The sequence below is a fragment of the Cydia pomonella genome, chromosome 26 (assembly GCF_033807575.1).
Source record: "Cydia pomonella isolate Wapato2018A chromosome 26, ilCydPomo1, whole genome shotgun sequence".
Taxonomy (NCBI): Eukaryota; Metazoa; Arthropoda; class Insecta; order Lepidoptera; family Tortricidae; genus Cydia; species Cydia pomonella.
In genome coordinates, this window is record NC_084728.1 from 9,737,091 (window position 1) to 9,757,379 (window position 20,289).

At 37.7% G+C, this 20,289-nt stretch overlaps 1 protein-coding gene across 1 annotated transcript; it reads right to left on the reverse strand.

The window, feature by feature from the left end:
- Positions 1-9,417: 9,417 nt before the first annotated feature.
- LOC133532103 (ephrin-B2a) lies at positions 9,418-11,448 on the reverse strand. Its single transcript, XM_061870601.1, has one exon. It carries the CDS (start codon positions 10,665-10,667, stop codon positions 9,882-9,884), a length of 786 nt encoding a protein of 261 aa, XP_061726585.1. The 5' UTR covers positions 10,668-11,448; the 3' UTR covers positions 9,418-9,881.
- Positions 11,449-20,289: the final 8,841 nt, after the last annotated feature.

Here is a 20,289-nt window from a genome sequence, read left to right on the forward strand (position 1 = left end):
GATTCTGAGGTCAAATTTTTAGAAAACGCACGCCATTTTAAATTTCGGCATTTAAGCTCAGATTGAGATAAAAATCGATATCTGAGGATCCCAGAGGACCTTTATTATGATTCCGAGGTCAAATTTTTAGAAAACGCACGCCATTTTTGATTTCGGCATTTAAGCTCAGATTGAGATGAAAATCGATATCTGAGTATCCCAGAGGACCTTTATTATGATTCTGAGGTCAAATTTTTAGAAAACGCACGCCATTTTTGTTTTCGGTATTTAAGCTCAGATTGAGATGAAAATCGATATCTGAGGATCCCAGAGGACCTTTATTATGATTCTGAGGTCAAATTTTTAGAAAACGCACGCCATTTTAAATTTCGGCATTTAAGCTCAGATTGAGATGAAAATCGATATCTGAGGATCCCAGAGGACCTTTATTATGATTCCGAGTTCAAATTTTTAGAAAACGCACGCCATTTTAAGTTTCGGCATTTAAGCTCAGATTAAGATGAAAATCGATATCTGAGGATCCCAGAGGACCTTTATTGTGAATCTGAGGTCAAATTTTTAGAAAACGCACGCCATTTTAAATTTCGGCATTTTAGGTCCGATTAAGATGAAAAACGATATCTGAGGATCCCAGAGGACCTTTATTATGATTCTGAGGTCAAATTTTTAGAAAACGCACGCCAGTTTTGATTTCGGCATTTAAGCTCAGATTGAGATGAAAATCAATATCTGAGGATCCCAGAGGACCTATTTTATGAATATAACATAACTTACTTTTACTTTTCACTTTATCTAAATCCACGAATTCCATGGTGAATGTCTTGCACTCGCGTTTCAACTCTGGCCTTGTCGGTGTCAGTCTTACTCATGGGGCGACACTTAGAAATTTAGTTAACATTAGTTAAGATGGAGGCGATTTATATTAATTGAAGCGAGACATCTCTAACTTTTGCTTAAAGTCGACTTCCGATTATGCAAACTACGCCACCAGATGTCACTATAAAATTGATACAATTTAAATATGGAAGTCGGACGTAAGGAATACAATCTCCATGTACCTACCAAAAAATGACCGTCCGTCCGTCTCTAGTTAGGTGACAAAACGGCGCACGGTGGGCTGAAAATCGGCCTTCATAGAAATAGAAACCGAAGTCTTAAATTTGAACTTTTTTTATTGGAATAGCTTTTGTTGGGTTTTATTATGTCCCAAAATTAATCTATCGTAAGTAGCGTCTAAGAATATATTATTAAAAAATAAAAAATAAAAACTACATTAAAATATATCTTAAACAAAACTACATAAAGATAAAAAGGAAAAAGATTCAAAACTAAAACTACAACTAAAGTTATAAGTAAAAAGCGGCCAAGTGCGAGTCGGACTCGCGCATGAAGGGTTCCGTACCATTTAAGACGTATTAAAAAAAATCTACTTACTAGATCTTGTTCAACATTTTACCACTTTGGACACACATTTTACCACTTTGGAAGTGTCTCTCGCGCAAACTATTCAGTTTAGAAAAAAATGATATTAGGAACCTAAATATCATTTTTGAAGACCTATCCATAGATACCCCACACGTATGGGTTTGATGAAAATTTTTTTTTTTAATTTTATGACGTATTAAAAAAAAAACTACTCACTAGATCTCGTTCAAACCAATTTGGAAGGTGGAAGTTTGCATGGTAATGTATATCATATATTTTTTTTAGATTTTTCATTCTGTTATTTTAGAAGTTACAGGGGGGGGGGGGGGGGGGGGGGGGGGGGGGGTGACACACATTTTACCACTTTGGAAGTGTCTCTCGCGCAAACTATTCATTTTAGAAAAAAATGATATTAGAAACCTCAATATCATTTTTGAAGACCGGTTTGATGAAAAAAGATTTTTTGAGTTTCAGTTCTAAGTATGGGGAACCCCCAAAATTTATTGTTTTTTTTCTATTTTTGTGTGAACATCTTAATGCGGATCATAGAATACATCCACTTACTAAGTTTTTTTGAACAATATAGCTCTTATAGTTTCGGAAAAAAGTGGCTGTGACAGAATCGGACAGAAAGACGGACATGACGAATCTATAAGGGTTCCGTTTTTTTGCCATTTGGCTACGGAACCCTAAAAATTGGCTCCAGCTCGGTGCCTTGTGGCAAGGTGCCTAGAAGGCTGGCGGCATTGCCGCGCTGGACAGCAATGCCAATGCGTTGTGCGAGGTAAGAGCCAGCCCTCTTGTCACCCGTTGCCTACACGAGGCGCTTCGAAAGCTCTTTAAAAATGTTGTGAGCGCCAGGTCCCCACGGGCCAAGGGTTTCCACCCCAAAAGGCTCAAACATATAGCTCAAATCTTAGCTAATTTGGTTGGAAAAATAATTAGTTATATTTTTTTTTCAAAATCTTTGTATGGCGCGTATCAGAAAAATCGAGTTTTCTCCGAAAATAAAATTTTACCGTAATATCCTGACAGATGATTTTAAAACCAATTATTCTTGATTTTTCCACATAATTAGAATTTTCCTACGGGGTGCACTTTGTTTTAAATCGATTTTTTTTAATACGGTTATATTCGTTATTTTGACTACAAAAAATGAATTTGAGTTTGATCGAACCAATAACTTACGCGTAGTGAATGATGGATGTAATGGTTTTATTTTCAATTTTCTACTTGTAACTTGTGTGTTTATTATTTATCTACTTAATTAAAACAATGAGCAAAAGTTATTTCAGCATGAAAAAAATAAGTTTTTTTTATTTTTTATTAGATAAGTGCATACGGTAGAAAAGTTCGCGTTATGTCAAAATATCCTTAATAATTGATACAAGGTTGGTACATCTGCAAGGATATTACGGTATACAATTAATTTTTGAAAAAAAAGAACCGTTTTACTCGTACGCTCCATACATTTGGTTAAAACAAAAATTCACTACGCGTAGATTATTGGTTCGATCAAACTCAAATTATTTTTTTGTAGTCAAAGTAACAAGTTTAACCGTATTACAATAAAAAAATACAAAAAAAAAAATTAAAAAATTACATCGATTTAAAAAAAAATGCACCCCGTAGGAAAAATCTAATTATATGGAAAAATCAAGAATAATTGGTTTTAAAATCATCTGTCAGGATATTACGGTTAAATTTTATTTTCGGAGAAAACTCGATTTTTCTGATACGCGCCATACAAAGATTTTGAAAAAAAAAAATATAATTAATTATTTCTCCAACCAAATTAGCTAAGATTAATTTTTGGACATAATAAAACCAAACAAAAGCTATTCCAATAAAAAAATTCAAAATTAATACTTCGGTTTCTATTTCTATGAAGGCCGATTTTCAGCCCACAGTGCGGCCGCCATCTTGGATTCCAAAATGGTCATCATTTTCGAAATCTGCACTCCCTAAAACCTATGAAACGATATCCATGAGGACTTTTATGACAGTGCACGGCCGCCATCTTGGATTCCAAAATGGTCATCATTTTCGAAATCTGCACTCCCTAAAACCTATAAAACGATATCCATGACGACTTTTATGACAGAGTGCACGGCCGCCATCTTGGATTCCAAAATGGTCATCATTTTCGAAATCTGCACTCCCTAAAACCTATAAAACGATATCCATGACGACTTTTATGACAGATTGCACGGCCGCCATCTTGGATTCCAAAATGGTCATCAATTTCGAAATCTGCACTCCCTAAAACCTATAAAACGATATCCATGACGACTTTTATGACAGAGTGCACGGCCGCCATCTTGGATTCCAAAATGGTCATCATTTTCGAAATCTGCACTCCCTAAAACCTATAAAACGATATCCATGACGACTTTTATGACAGAATGCACGGCCGCCATCTTGGATTCCAAAATGGTCATCATTTTCGAAATCTGCACTCCGTAAAACCTATAAAACGATATCCATGACGACTTTTATGGCAGAGTGCACGGCCGCCATCTTGGATTCCAAAATGGTCATCAATTTCGAAATCTGCACTCCCTAAAACCTATAAAACGATATCCATGACGACTTTTATGACAGAGTGCACGGCCGCCATCTTGGATTCCAAAATGGTCAATATGTTCGAAATCTGCACTCCCTAAAACCTATAAAACGATATCCATGACGACTTTTATGACAGAATGCACGGCCGCCATCTTGGATTCCAAAATGGTCATCATTTTCGAAATCTGCACTCCCTAAAACCTATAAAACGATATCCATGACGACTTTTATGACAGAGTGCACGGCCGACATCTTGGATTCCAAAATGGTCATCATTTTCGAAATCTGTACTCCCTAAAACCTATAAAACGATATCCATGACGACTTTTATGACAGAGTGCACGGCCGCCATCTTGGATTCCAAAATGGTCAATATTTTCGAAATCTGCACTCCCTAAAACCTATAAAACGATATCCATGACGACTTTTATGACAGAATGCACGGCCGCCATCTTGGATTCCAAAATGGTCATCAATTTCGAAATCTGCACTCCCTAAAACCTATAAAACGATATCCATGACGACTTTTAAGACAGAATGCACGGCCGCCATCTTGGATTCCAAAATGGTCATCATTTTCGAAATCTGCACTCCCTAAAACCTATAAAACGATATCCATGACGACTTTTATGACAGAGTGCACGGCCGCCATCTTGGATTCCAAAATGGTCAATATGTTCGAAATCTGCACTCCCTAAAACCTATAAAACGATATCCATGACGACTTTTATGACAGAATGCACGGCCGCCATCTTGGATTCCAAAATGGTCATCATTTTCGAAATCTGCACTCCCTAAAACCTATAAAACGATATCCATGACGACTTTTATGACAGAGTGCACGGCCGACATCTTGGATTCCAAAATGGTCATCATTTTCGAAATCTGTACTCCCTAAAACCTATAAAACGATATCCATGACGACTTTTATGACAGAGTGCACGGCCGCCATCTTGGATTCCAAAATGGTCAATATTTTCGAAATCTGCACTCCCTAAAACCTATAAAACGATATCCATGACGACTTTTATGACAGAATGCACGGCCGCCATCTTGGATTCCAAAATGGTCATCAATTTCGAAATCTGCACTCCCTAAAACCTATAAAACGATATCCATGACGACTTTTAAGACAGAATGCACGGCCGCCATCTTGGATTCCAAAATGGTCATCATTTTCGAAATCTGCACTCCCTAAAACCTATAAAACGATATCCATGACGACTTTTATGACAGAGTGCACGGCCGCCATCTTGGATTCCAAAATGGTCAATATTTTCGAAATCTGCACTCCCTAAAACCTATAAAACGATATCCATGACGACTTTTATGACAGAATGCACGGCCGCCATCTTGGATTCCAAAATGGTCATCATTTTCGAAATCTGCACTCCCTAAAACCTATAAAACGATATCCATGACGACTTTTATGACAGAGTGCACGGCCGCCATCTTGGATTCCAAAATGGTCAATATGTTCGAAATCTGCACTCCCTAAAACCTATAAAACGATATCCATGACGACTTTTATGACAGAATGCACGGCCGCCATCTTGGATTCCAAAATGGTCATCATTTTCGAAATCTGCACTCCCTAAAACCTATAAAACGATATCCATGACGACTTTTATGACAAGAGTGCACGGCCGCCATCTTGGATTCCAAAATGGTCATCATTTTCGAAATCTGCACTCCCTAAAACCTATAAAACGATATCCATGACGACTTTTATGACAGAGTGCACGGCTGCCATCTTGGATTCCAAAATGGTCAATATTTTCGAAATCTGCACTCCCTAAAACCTATAAAACGATATCCATGACGACTTTTATGACAGAATGCACGGCCGCCATCTTGGATTCCAAAATGGTCATCATTTTCGAAATCTGCACTCCCTAAAACCTATAAAACGATATCCATGACGACTTTTATGACAGAGTGCACGGCCGCCATCTTGGATTCCAAAATGGTCATCAATTTCGAAATCTGCACTCCCTAAAACCTATAAAACGATATCCATGACGACTTTTATGACGAGTGCACAGCCGCCATCTTGGATTCCAAAGTAGAAGTCTACTTGAAACGGTACCGTACGGTACCCTTTCAACTGTAGCGGTACCGTTTGAAAAATGTACCTATTACATTTTATTTATTCGGGTACCGTTACAGTTGTATAGCTTTTCAATTGATACCCTTAGTTTAGGTATCGGTCTTGTGCGATTTTATTCGGGTACCGTTAGCTTTGGATACCTATTCAATTGATACCCTTTGTGTAGGTATCGGTCGTTTGCGATTTTATTCGGGTACCGTTACAGTTCTATAGCTTTTCAATTGATACCCTTAGTTTAGGTATCGGTCTTGTGCGATTTTATTCGGGTACCGTTAGCTTTGGATACCTATTCAATTGATACCCTTATCTTAGGTATCGGTCTTTTGCGATTTTATTCGGGTACCCTTAGCTTTGGATACCTATTCAATTGATACCTTTATTTTAGGTTACCGGTCTTTTGCGGTTTTTCAGTCCCTGTTTTCAAGTTAATGTTGGTGTTTAACTAGTGCACGACTCGATTAATAGTAAGCTATATAAATAACCTATGGATGCTAGTTACTTTAGTGTCAAATACAGCCAGCCGTAAATGAAAGTATCAGTATAAACTTAAAAAACAACTTTTATAATATTAGAAGGGTATATTTTCTAGAAATAAATCGCCATTCTGATCAAGAGAATGATATTGAGTTTGTATCCAAACCATTATCATAAGGCACCCTAAATCCAAGATGGCGGGCGAATGCAAATAACTGTAATCAAGTCGCTAACGGGTTTGGCCGGTTGGCCCAGAGTTAAAGCCATAGGTCGTGGGTTCGAATCCCGGCTGTTTTATAGTAAAGAACATTTGAACGGTAACACGTTTGTGATACCGGTGAAGTTAAGTAAGGCTAAGAAAATAGATATAAGAAACTGGTAAATTTATTTAGGCCTTTTTAAGCAATCTCTAATTAAAATGATTTTGAAGAGGATATGAGCGTTAAATCAATAAAATAAACTATAATACAAAATAGGCGATTATTAATGAATAATATTAACATTAGCTTACTTTGTATTTCTACTTAAAAACACGATTAACTATGATTTTATTGATATATTTTTTGGTATTGTTTTTGACCATTTTAAGATCACATGGTTCACGAACCAAAAAACATATATATCAAAGCTAACTATGAATAGCATTGCAATGAAATTTGTGGCAATTTCATTATTATTGTTCAAATTTATAATGACACATGTTCACTTTGTTCTGTTCAATTAGGTGCCAAGTTAGGTTCAACAGTCTAGTCATCATTGTAAAATCTAACCAATCAAACTTCCGAAAAATATCTAAGGCGATAATGATTTAATTTAAGATGTTTTACACAAACTTAATCACATCATCGATAAGTCGATAGTTAAACCTGAATTTATAGTCTATCCGAATCGATAAGGGCATTTATTTGTGTGACAAGAACAGATATTCCTGCGTCATGGGCATTTTCTATATATTTAAGCTTTCTTATATTACATATACATATTATATCGTTGTCTAAGCTTTCTTGAGCTTACTGTGGGGCTTAGTCTATTTGTGTAAAAGTATGTCCTATAATATTTTTATTTATTTAAGGCTCTCTGTCAGTAGCTTAAAGGAGGCTTACACCATTCACGGTATCTTTATGAGACCAGTAAAATCCGTATCTGTGGGACCTTTAAAATCATATTCTTAACATTTCATAGCAGTTTCAAAAGAGAAAGCGAGTTTTTCAAATTTGCTTTTGCTTCAGCTTTTTCAATTTAATTGTCTTTTAGCTTTCGTTGATTTCTTTGCAATATCTAGGTGGTTATTCGAGTTAAAAAAATGGTCCACCTATTGATAGCGACATCTTATTTTATTTCATGTTGTGTTCAGATTGTGATCTGTTTTACATCACTGATACTAAAATGATTGTTTTATTGACCAATTTACAGCCTAATTACTCTGCTTTTGTAGTTCACAAACATCTTTACAAGCTACGTTCCAAAAATATTTACACGGCCATTTATTGTCTGCGTCTTAGAGGCGTGTAAATATATTTTTGGAATGGTTGCCTGTAAAGGTGTTTGTGAACTAAACCGCACCAATAGTGTAACAAAATGGCAGAATGGTTGGGTAAATACGAGCAATCGAACTGTTATTTATTGTCAAAAATATATAAACAAGTTTTAAATATATTAAAGGTTAAGTTCTCGTTAAAAGCCTTAAAACAGTTTAGGTCGTTTTTAAAACTTCTTCAAATAATTGGTGTCCGTAAGATAACTAATGTCGAAGTGGCAAAGTGTGAAAGTGACATTATTAACGTAATTTTTTCACAGAAAATGGACACTTCCACACTTTTTCAATGCAAAACGCTGTTCAGAGGTAGCTTGTTACGGTGTTATATTTACTACGTACAGTCATGTGTAAAAATATGGGTGTACACATCTTACCCAAAAATATGTCCCATAGCATCTTATTCCAGTGTAATAAGAGCGTAGTACCATATTTATGAGACGTTTCTCTCGATACATATTTTAGCAGCTGACTGTACTATAGGCCTGTTTTTCCTTCAATTGTCAATGGGTATTTTGCAGTATAGTTTAAAATCCAACAGTTCCGTTCTTAATGACTACCTAAATTATCTGTCTAGTTGCGTATGGCTAACTGAACCCGGACTATTTGAACTACATATTCAACTATTTGACTATCTGTAAGTTTGTCTGTCGACACACTCATGGCACGGTGTGCTAAATGCTGTGATCTTAAATCAATGGTTTTGTTGATGTTGTTTGAAATAGCAACCTTTCAAAATAGTTTGACAGGGTTGATATTATGATGGACGAAATTCCACAATTTGTATGTACAACTCAAGCAGTCAAAACTGAGTCTTGTTTGTCCATAATTTTAAATAATTATTTAGAAATTGCTTTCTAGGATATAACAATAAATTAGTGTTATAAATGTTTTTTTTATATTAGAAGTTCCGTATCAAAGAAAACATGTGTTTCTGTGACGGAATCTTCTTTAAGATAATTAATAAGAAAATAAGACTCAGTTAAAACCGTAAGTTTTTTTTTTAAACACTCTAAAATTGAGGAAAATTTAATATCAACGTTAAAACCATTGAATTTTATATCAAGTCTTGGTGATTCTCTCAGATGTTTATATAAGACTTGTGTTGTTAATTTAGTTTTTATATCGAGCAAAGGCAGTTATTATTAGTTGGCTCGTTTTAAATTATCTATAAAAAGCAGAAATGCAAAATCAGTCGTTAAAGAAAATATTCGGAGGCGAAACTATGCATTTTTCAATATATGTAGACTTATATCACATAATAAAAGCATAATGAGTTAATTACATCCTAAATAAAACCAAAATCACAGTATTTCTGGACAATTTCATAACTTGCCCCTTATTTTTTTTTTCGTATAAATAATTTCTAACATACTTTTTTCAGGAAAAAAATTGTCTTTCGAACTAAATATAAACTACCTAATTCGTTCTATTCCCTATCCGATTCTAAGTCGTAATCAATCTTCATTGCATTAATGAAAATATAAAAAAATGCTTTTACACCTAATGGTTTAAGAAACCTATTTTACCATTATACATGTTAACATTATATATATATTTAAATGAGTCCATAACTAGCTCCATGTACATATCGATTAATTAGTAGGCCTAATACACTTAAACTAATCACCTTTAGTGTCACTGTTCACAAACCATTCACGAGTAGACTAGTGAGTCGGGGCGGAGATGGAGCGTGTGTAGCTGTGTGGTGTGTGTGGGGCATGGCTTGCCAAGGAGGTCTGGGCGCGGCGCTCGCGTCCGGGCGCACATTCACCGGGCCAGGGGCGCCAGAACCGCGCTCGCAGCCAAAGCAAGGGCTAAAGAGGACGCCAGCGCAGCCCCACGAGAATAACTCAACTCCTCACTCTTCACGACCTCATTCGGCGATTTGTCGTATTTGTGCGTCTTCTTAGGCTTAATCGTCGTCATTACTGTTGTTGTTGTTGTTGTCGTAGTAGTTGTAGGGGGTGGCGGAGGCGGAGGAGGCGTCGGCTGCGGAGGAGGCACAGGTGACTGCTCCTCCGGCTTGCAGCACACCCGGAAAACCAGCTTCATGTTGTGACTTAGACAACGCCCGCCGATCCGTCTGTGCAAATCATCTTTGCTAGACGTCGATATGAAATAATAATCTTTCCCAGGCAGAAATTCTAGGCCTCCTGGTTGGGGCGTGAACGGGCGGAAAGTTATAGTGAAAAACATCAGCTTATGCGGTTTGTCGCATATAGCTATTATACGTGGATTTGGATTAGTTATCCTACACGTATCATACTCTTCTTTACTCACATTATATATTATATACTTCTCTGTGTCCTCTTCAAAAGTCCCCGGAGTATATACAGGACATATTATGTTAACTTGGTCATATTCAAATTGGGGATTGCCATTATTCAAATCGAAGACATGATCTGTATTGTCTATTCTAAATATGCTGTTAGTTGTGTTCCAATGGATGTAAAAACTCTTTGCGAGGTTCCCCATAGCGCTTTCTACGAAGAATATTAGTACAATTACAGTCCACGGCGTTTGGCGCAGCCCGAGATATCCGAGGGACACCATTCTGTAGCTTTTAGTTCAGCAAAGCATTATCCGATCGAAATATTATTTAGCTTCCATTCGCTCTGACGCTACCGATCCATAATCCGTGCACAAACACATTATCTCGCTTTTTCCATGTTAAAAACACAACACTTTACACATAAAACACAACCAAATCCGTTTTCAACGCTGCGAGTCCACCATATTTCTTGTCCGCTGTGAGATTCTATTCATCGATAAAGCAAAATTCCATGGTACGTGGCCGCTCTAAAGCGATCGAATACGTGTTTTAAAACGGATAAACACTGGTTTAAACACTTCACTAATAACGCTTTAATCCATAAGCGTAGCGAAAACGTTGGAATTAATCAATACATCACAGATTTTTTACAATACTGAGGTGTTCTTTGTATTGGGGGTTGGACGCGGAGCGACGCGAACACGTATGCTCGGGGCGGCGGCGGCCGGACTACTGGCTGGAATGCAGTCCGTACGCATGCGACAGCTCCCCTCCCGCGCCGCGCAGCCGCGTCCCCTTGGGGCGCGTTCACTGCAGAGCTTTTGAAAGCGTCCGTATTATTCGAGACCCAATGGTATGAATATTGGGGCGCTGAACGCAGCGGTAACTCGCAGACTAGGTGTGTGTTTTGATATTGCACCTTTCTAAGTAATAAAGGCTTTTGTAAGAATACTTTAGCTAGGTGAGGAATGCTGGTGTTATATTACATGAAACTTCCTTATCGCTATTTCTTTTGATGTCGATGAGAATAATACTGAGTAGGTTAACGAATTTTTCAAAAGCTTATTTTATTTGTAAACTTTAGATTATAATTGATGAAAATGTATTTTTGTTATTTATGTTATCAATGTTATCATCAATCACATTAAAAGGCACATCAATAAATCCTTTATTATTTTTGCAGAAGAAAAAAAAAAATATATGTACCTATTTAGAAACTTGTATTACACAGTTCTTTTGTTTTATATATTTTGTATGTTTTTATTTCTGAATGTAATTTAATATGGTGTTTTATGAAGGTATAATGATTTAACACATATCTTACAATTGAGCATTACGTCTCAAAAACCATCATACAAGTTATATTAGTTTTAAGACACGAGTGCTTGAGCGGTTTGATTTTTCGAGACGGGTAGCGCCATCTACACTATTTTCGTTGAACTACGTGTCATTTACAATAAATTCTTCGAAAATATATCAAAATATTAACATTATTATATTAAAAGTGAAGTACATAATACCTTCTATACGTATTTTAATCTTGGCATATTATTTCAATTTGATATTAATGAACATAATGATTATTGTAATTTTAATTCTAGGCATACATTTTTATTATTCTCAATTATTTTATGATAATAATTAATTTTCTGATGTAGACATTTAAAATTTTAAGAATATTCATAATATTATTAAAATTTTAAGAATATTATAAATAAATGAGTATAAATATAAGAGTAATAATTGACGCTCTATTATTATTGAGTAGATTAAGATTACTTAACTATATTTGAGAAAGAAAGTGTAATGATTGTGTGGCATAGCTATGGTTCATATACATAAAAATATTTCCCATAATCTCAATATCCAGACAGAAAAATGGGGACTACGTTTGTACGTTCCTGCTGGTAAGTTTGCCAGAGCTCAACGAGGGTGCGGGGTGTTAGAATCGGCAACGTGCTGTACCAACTTTTGTAACTCCTTTTTTTGCAAATAAATTATTATGAATTATGAATTAAGGTAGTCTTCTTCTTCCTCGCGTTGTCCCGGCATTTTCGGCTCATGGGAGCCTGGGGTCCGCTTCTAGTTTTTACGAAAGCAACTGCCATCTGACCTTCCAACCCAGAGGGTAAACTAGGCCTTGTTGGGATTAGTCCGGTTTCCTCATGGTTTTTACTTCTGAAAGTTGAATTTAGGATAATGGTATTATTTATGGGTGATTTTGGGAATTATGATGCGATTAGGGATATATATTACCTTTTTTTTTGGGATTATGAAAAATCTAATTAATTTTAATTACAGTATACCTAAATTCGATTACATCAGATTTAAGATACGTTGTATATAATGTCTACCTAATTTTTATCTTGTGTTTATATATTTTCTTTATTAGGGTTCCGTAGTCAACTAGAAACCCTTATAGTTTCGCCATGTCCGTCTGTCCGCCCGTTCGCAGCTTTTCTCCGTGATCGATTTAAAAATTTGTATAACATCTGTTTTTCGCTCCTAATCTTTTGAATAATCAAAAAAAAAATCGAAATTTCAAACGTAGGGGAATAGCTATAGTTGACATACAACAAATTGTGTCAAAATATTTTAAATAATTTTAATATCCTGACAGGAAAATGAGGACTACATTTGTATGAAAAGGTCATATATTCGTATTTTAGGTATTTTTTAGAATACTTTTTCACCTTAGCAATAAGTCCGTCTGTTGTCTTACGGGGTGATTTTGGGGTTGCAAACTATTGTATATCCTTTCTCATAACAAATAACTATCTATATACCAAATTTTAACTAAATCGGTTCAGCGGTTATTGATTCCCCATACAAAATTTCACTTCCCTTTTCACCCCCTTAGGGGCGGAAAATTTCAAATTTTTTAATTGTTTTGTTGTTAGTGTACTAATGCCAACCTACATACCAAATTTCAGCTTCCTAGGACTTCTAGAAGTAACCTAAGAGTTTTGATGATTATCAGTGAGTGAGTGAGTCAGTGACAGAATCGGGTTTTTTTTTAATATAAATATAATGTAAAGTATGAGAGGTATGCAATAGATTTTTTTATGTATAGATTATTTTAGATGACTTGTAGAAATAGTATTGTTTACAATAGTGACATAATCAAGCTTTTCAATATCGTACCTTACTTAGGCAACTCAGCAAGTTTCGTTGCCTAAACACGGCACACGTCTGAAAAGCTCTCTATTATATCACGATTGTATAATAGTACATTACGATACAAGTGCAAAAAATAAGAAATTCGAAACGAGTGGCGATAAATTAAAACACGACCGAAGGGAGTGTTTTAAATCGACACGAGTTGCGAATTACCTATTCGCACATGTATCGTACAACGTTTTACAGTACATATGGCCCTTTAAATGTTCGACACAGTAACGTAATATGCTAATTTTCGCACTAGTGCGGTAAAGTAGCACCATATGTATTGTAAAATACTAATTATCACACAAATAGCAAAGCCTTATGAATTCGTCAATAGCATTATTCCGCTCTAATTCCCCTGTAATATAATTAGTATTATTTTAATCCAATTAGGACTGTAATAGGTCAAGTGACAAACTCATAGATATTTATTTTATACTAGCTTTTACCTGCGACTTCGTATGCATTTTTTTATACTACGTCGGTGGCAAACAAGCATACGGCCCGCCTGATGGTAAGCCTATGTACGCCTGCAACTCCAGAGGAGTAACATGCGCGTTGCCAACCCTAAACCCTCCCCCCCCCTTTCGTTGAGCTCTAGCAACCTTACTCACCGGCAGGAACACAACACTATGAGTAGGGTCTAATGTTATTTGGTTGCGGTTTTCTGTAAGGTGGAGGTACTTCCCCAGTTGGGCTCTTAGATCTGGAATGACATCTGCTGTGCTGTGCCCTACCACACAAAGCGAGATGACATTCACAATGCACATACCTCTCTTTTAGACATAGTTTAAGGACGTGCCCGGGTCCATTAAGGATGTACCCGGGTCCATTGAATGGAGCTAGTAAATTCCCGTAAAGTGGAATTCAATGGAAAAGACAAATTATGTGAATCATTTCTTCGTAATCTCACACTTTTTTTATGTACAACCATGATTTTATCAACAGTTTATATACTTAAACCTTTTGTTTGTATAAATTACTAGTTTAAATATATGTTACTTATTAATATACCTCCAAAGGACCAATATAAAAGTGGGCGGAGCGGCGGAAATCGCCAAAATTTTAAACGTAATAAATATAAGAGTCGGTAGACAGTACCATTTTGTACCATTTGGCGTTGAAACTCTAGGCCCATGGGATCCCTTCGCGCAGTTGTTTGCAGAAATCGCAAAGCGTCTGCTTGACGTAACTGGTGATCGAAGAGCTGGCGGCTTCCTCGCGCAACGTATCAGCATTGCGATACAACGAGGAAATGCCGCCAACATCCTCAAAGGCTTATTTTAGATTTAAGCTAGTTATTAATTTAGTTTAGTATTTGTACAGTTACTTTAATTCCTCTGTATATGTCTAGTATGTAAATAAAACATGAAAATTAGTTTAAAGATCATGACGAAGCCTGCGTTTCGGATATTTCACATACAAATGGATTGTTTTTAAGGTTTTTTTTTGGTTATTGTCATTTTTAGTTTCATCATCATCACAGTCCTTTGCATCTATTGCAGACGATTTATTTACTCGTAAGCATTGCTGTTTAGACAACGGGTTTGGTGACTGTGGAGGCCGATGCGTGAGCGGCACGACCTCCCACATTTTTGGCAGAGAAAGCTCATGCCACCTGAGGTTCCAGTCCCGATTTGCTTTCTGCGACACCTTCTTTTTTTTTTAATTATAAACTGACCGGCGATTGGCTCTAGTCACACCTGATGGAAAGTGAAGACAGGGCCTAAGATGGAGCCGGTTCAGTAGTAGCCTATTCACTCTTGCTTTAAAGAGACCGAGGTCATATTTCATATTTATCAGGGAATACAGATGGCGGGAGTGCATTCCATTCTTTAGCCGTCCGCAATAAAAAAGAGGAGGCAAACCGTTTAGTGCGAACAAATGGAATGTTTACCACGAACGGGTGCATTCACTCCCCACGCCTGCTATCTAATGTATTAAACCAGGCTTGGTCGCAGTTCTCTCCTCCACAACACGCTTGCGCCATCCATCACGGTCTTCAGCTAAGGTTTCCCAGGCATGGTGGTCGATTTCAAATGCTGACATGTCTCGCTTAACACAGTTAAAGCGCAGCATCAGTCTTCCAACGTTCCTTTTAGAATACGCAACTGCACCAAGCAAGACACGTCGAGGTATTCTAGAGGGTTCCATCCGGTGCACATGCCCCAGCCACCGCAAGCGTCTCTGTTTGAGAAGAGCGGCAAGACTGGGCAGCTGCGCTTTTCCAAGAACCCTTTGATTTGTCACTTAGTCCTGCCAAATTTCAAAAAATTTAGGTTATGCAATATAAGAAACAAATTCTTTATTCAATGTACTGTATTATCTCTTTGTTAAATAATTGTTTTGTGCAATAAAATGGTTTTACAAGTCATATCAAGCGATTTTCATAGCACAGACTGTGCAAGTGTTATTTTACCCTCATATTTCATTGAAGTCAGACGTTTCAAATAACACTTGCACAGCTTGGTCTGACTAACTAACTAACTATTGTGGCGCAGTGATCCAAAGAGGGTCTTGGCCTCCAAAACGAGAGAACGCCACTTGTCCTGACCCTGTGCCACTTCCTGCCAGTTATCGGCTTGGAGTTGACACAGATCCGCCTGTACACTGTCGCTCCAGCGGTATCTGGGATTGGTTAGGTCATTTTCCCAAAATCATTATTTCCTTGTAGCGTAATTTCCAATCGCATTTTTTCCTATTCTTCATTTACACCAGACGTATTTATTCCTTGCATGATTTTTCCATTCGCATATTTTCCCATTAGACAATTTAACTATTCTTAATTTACACTAGACGTATTTATTCCTTGCAAAATTGTCGGTGTTTTTTTTTTTTTTTATTATGCGTTTAAAATTTTGGGTCCAGTCCCCGCGAAGTGTACGGGCGGCTGGATCCGTAAGGTCTGTGGGATGTTTTATATCTCAATGAATTAATTATGTGACACTGGGATGATGTTGTGTTGTTATGAAAGGTGATGGTGGTAATGAATGTTAAGATATGAAGATGGATGGTGTAGATGAGTTGTTATGTGTTGTTGAACTTTTTTAGACTGTTGATTATGGTCCTGGATAGATTGCAAAATGAGGTCAATGTACTTTCTCTGCTAATGAGGTCTGGGAGGCTGAAAGGTTGAATTTGGAGATTATGACAGATGATTTCATGGTTGAATCTTGCTATGCTGAATTTTGGGCATGATCGTAGAAGGTGGTCTATTGTTTGTGGGGTGTTTCCGTGACAGGGGCAGAGATCGTCGGTGGTAATTTTCATTCTTTTTAGGTATTTCTTGTGGTAGCCGTGTCCGGTGAGAATTTGGGTTAGATGGAAGGAAATGGTGGTCTTGTTCCGGAGCTCTTTGATGTGGTTAAGAGTTGGTAGCCAGTTCTTTAGGTGCATTCCGGTGGTAGAGGTGAGGTAGTCATTGCAGTGCGCTTTTTGTGTTTCAGTTTTACAGAGGTGCTTAATGTGATGGGAAAGTGGTCAAAGTCGGGTGCACGGTGGAGAGTGGCGGCGTTTTTGGCTTCCTGGTCCGCTTCCTCATTTCCAAGTAGTCCTGCATGGGCCTTGATCCAACAGAACTGTATTGTGCCTCCTTGTGTGATTTGGTGGATTTTCCGATGAATGCTGTTGACTATGCGGTTTGTGCTGTTTCTATTGGCGATTTCCTGTAATGCTGACAAGGAGTCGGAAAACACGGTGCAATGGGTTATTTGGAGGTGGATACATGTTTCGCAGGCAGTGTCTATGGCTACGCATTCGGCTTGGAATACGGAACAGAATTTATGTAGCTTTTTGCGTTTGATTGTGTGTCGGCCATCAGGGTGGTGTATTATGACTGCTGCTCCGACCCCTCCGTCATGTTTGCTCCCGTCGGTGTAGATTCGGTGCATGTCTATTGTATTGTATGGTTCGAGGTCTGTTGCACTGTGGATTTTATTAATTTTGATGGATATCCTGTCCGAGGGGTGGAGAAGTTGCGCTGGTGGTATTCGGGTGTCCAGAGTGAGATCAGTGGGTAAGTATTTGCTGATTCCACTCCGTTTCGTTTTTTCGACTTCAGCTACTTCGTTTAATTTGTGGTGGAGCGGCGTGAGGTTCGCTAGAGCTATGGAGGCGATGGTGGGCAGCGTGCGGAAGCCTCGGATGATTTTTATTGCGAATCTACGTTGTAGGCTGAGGAGCGCTTTGGTCACTTTTTTGTATTTCGTTGCACTACTCCATACTTCGGCACCGTAAGTTATAATGGGTTCGATTGCGTAATTATAGATAATGGAGACATTTTCTGCATGTACTCCCCATGTTGGGCGGATAATTTGGCAGAGTTTTGCATACATTTTCAGGGCTTTTCCGATGACATATTCGCAATGGTTGATAAACTTGAAATTTTGATCGATTATAATGCCGAGGAGTTTGAGGTTGTTGGAAAATTTGATTGGGATGTTATCCATGGTAATATTACAAGTTTTAGCTTTAGGCGTGCATGTCATCAGTTGTGTTTTCTGTGGGCCGAATTTAAGGTAGTTTTCGGTGCCCCAATTAGAGATAGTCTGAAGGATGTGGTTGGCATTAGTTTGTAGTTGTTCGTTATTTTGGGCGGTGCAAATTAGGAGAATGTCGTCGGCGTATGCTTGGATGTAGTTCCCATTTGGTAATTCTGTATCTAGGAGGTCGTCCATGATTAAGTTCCACATTATTGGTCCTAGCACTGAGCCTTGTACGCAGCCTCGGTTTTGTATTTTGGTGGCAGTGGCGTCGGCGTAATTGAGTACTATTTTCCTGTCCTGTGTGTAACTTTGGATGACATTGTATATATTTACCGGACAATTTATGTATTGTAGTCTTCTGAATAGGGCGGGCCACCACGCGTGATCGAAGGCGCCTTGTATATCCAGTGAAATAGCTACGACCATCTTTTTGTGGAGTTTTGCCTCTTTCATGGTTTCTATTGCATTTATTATTGCATCTGTGGTGGATTTTTGTTCTTTAAATCCGTATTGTTTGGAATTTGCTATGTTGTTGATGTACATATGATAAGTTAATCTCTTGGCAATTAATTTTTCGTATATTTTTCCGAAAACGTTCAGTAAGCCTATTGGTCTGTATGAAGCTATATCAGAATAGTCTGCTTTGTTGGGCTTTGGAATAGTTTTGATGAATGCAATTTTCCAGTATTTGGGAAAATAACTTAGGTGTAAACATCGGTTCAAAAGTCTGGTGAAGATTATTGGGTATGTCTTGATGAAGTGGTGACATATGTCAGGGGTAAGATGGTCTATTCCGGGTGCTTTTTTGCTGTTCATAGATTTGCTGACTTCGATTATTTCTTCTGGGGTAAAGTCACTGTCATTGTTATTGTTAGAATAGTATTGAGTTGATCTTCTAATGATCTGGTGTTGATGGTTATCATTAAGGTGATTGTCATCTGGGAAGAATTTATCCATAAGTGCTTCTGCTGTTTCTTGACTGGAGTTTGTGTATTCAGTTGGGGATATCTTGAGTGTTGTTGGAGGCTGTGATTGGGGTAGGTCTTTAAGCAGTTTGTTGGTAATATTCCAAACGTGTTCTTGGTTTTGTTTAGAGCAAAATTCCCGGAAATGTTCTGATGACGATTTTAGAATAGCGTTGACGTATTCTACTCTGGCTTCTTGTTGTTCTTTAATTACGTGTTCTATGTTTTTATTGCCTCGTTTTAGATCTTGCGTCCGATGGTGTAGGTGAATGACTCGTTTTTTCAAGTTGGTGAGTTCGTCATTCCACCAAACCGCGCGCCTGTATTGGGTTTTTCTTCGGAGTGTGGCATCGCATGCACTGAGAATTATGTTAGAGAGATAATTGATGTATTGATCAATGTTTTCAGTATCGAAGCTTTCAACATTGGGATTTTCAAGACTGGCTGAGTGCATTTCTTGTTTGATTTTGGTGATTACCTCTTCCCAATCTGCCTTTTCAGTGCTATATCTGTAAGTTGTCTTCGTGGTATTTTTTGATAGCTTTGCACTTGTCATGTTGTACGTAAATGTTATAGCATGATGGTCCGAGGATGGTGAGGCATCGTAGTTGATCTTCCAGTCTTGAATGAGAGTTAATATGTTTCCGGAAGCCAGCGTAAGGTCTATGATTGATGTCCTAGTTTGTCCAAGTGCGGTGTTTTCAAAGGTAGGGTTAGATCCGATATTACATACATTGAGGTCGTTGGCTATAATAATATCTAGGACGTCTGCACCTCTTTGGTTATTTTTGCTGGAACCCCAAGCTGAGTGCCAGCCGTTGAAGTCGCCACAGATAATTTGCTTCGCATTTTGGTTTGATTGGAGGTATAGTTCCAGGTGATCCAATGTATTGGAAACGTCCTCTTCGGGTTCTATATATATGCTTGATAGTAAAAGTTTTGAGTTTTCCATCTTTAATTGAATGGTGCAGAGGTTGGGATTAGAATGTTGTGTAATTCCGAGGTAAGAGCCAAGATTGTTTTTAATAGCAATGCAAGTTTTTACTCTATTGCCGTTTGATGGTGTCTGGTAAATATTGTATCCAGCTATAGGGCTGAGGGTATTATTTTTGCCGACGTATGGTTCTGTGATAAAGGCTATGTCATAATTATTCGAAGTCAGATATTGTTTGAATTCATGTGTGGCCGCATATCCTCGGCCTAGATTACTCTGTATACATTTGAGTTGGTTTTGGGTATTATGGGACCGTAGGGCGTTATTATTGGCTGTAGTCTGTGAGAGAGAGCCC

What these genes read in the sequence shown, in the direction of transcription:
- LOC133532103 (XM_061870601.1), bottom strand. Translation starts at nt 10,667, where the DNA reads ATGGTGTCCCTCGGATATCTCGGGCTGCGCCAAACGCCGTGGACTGTA.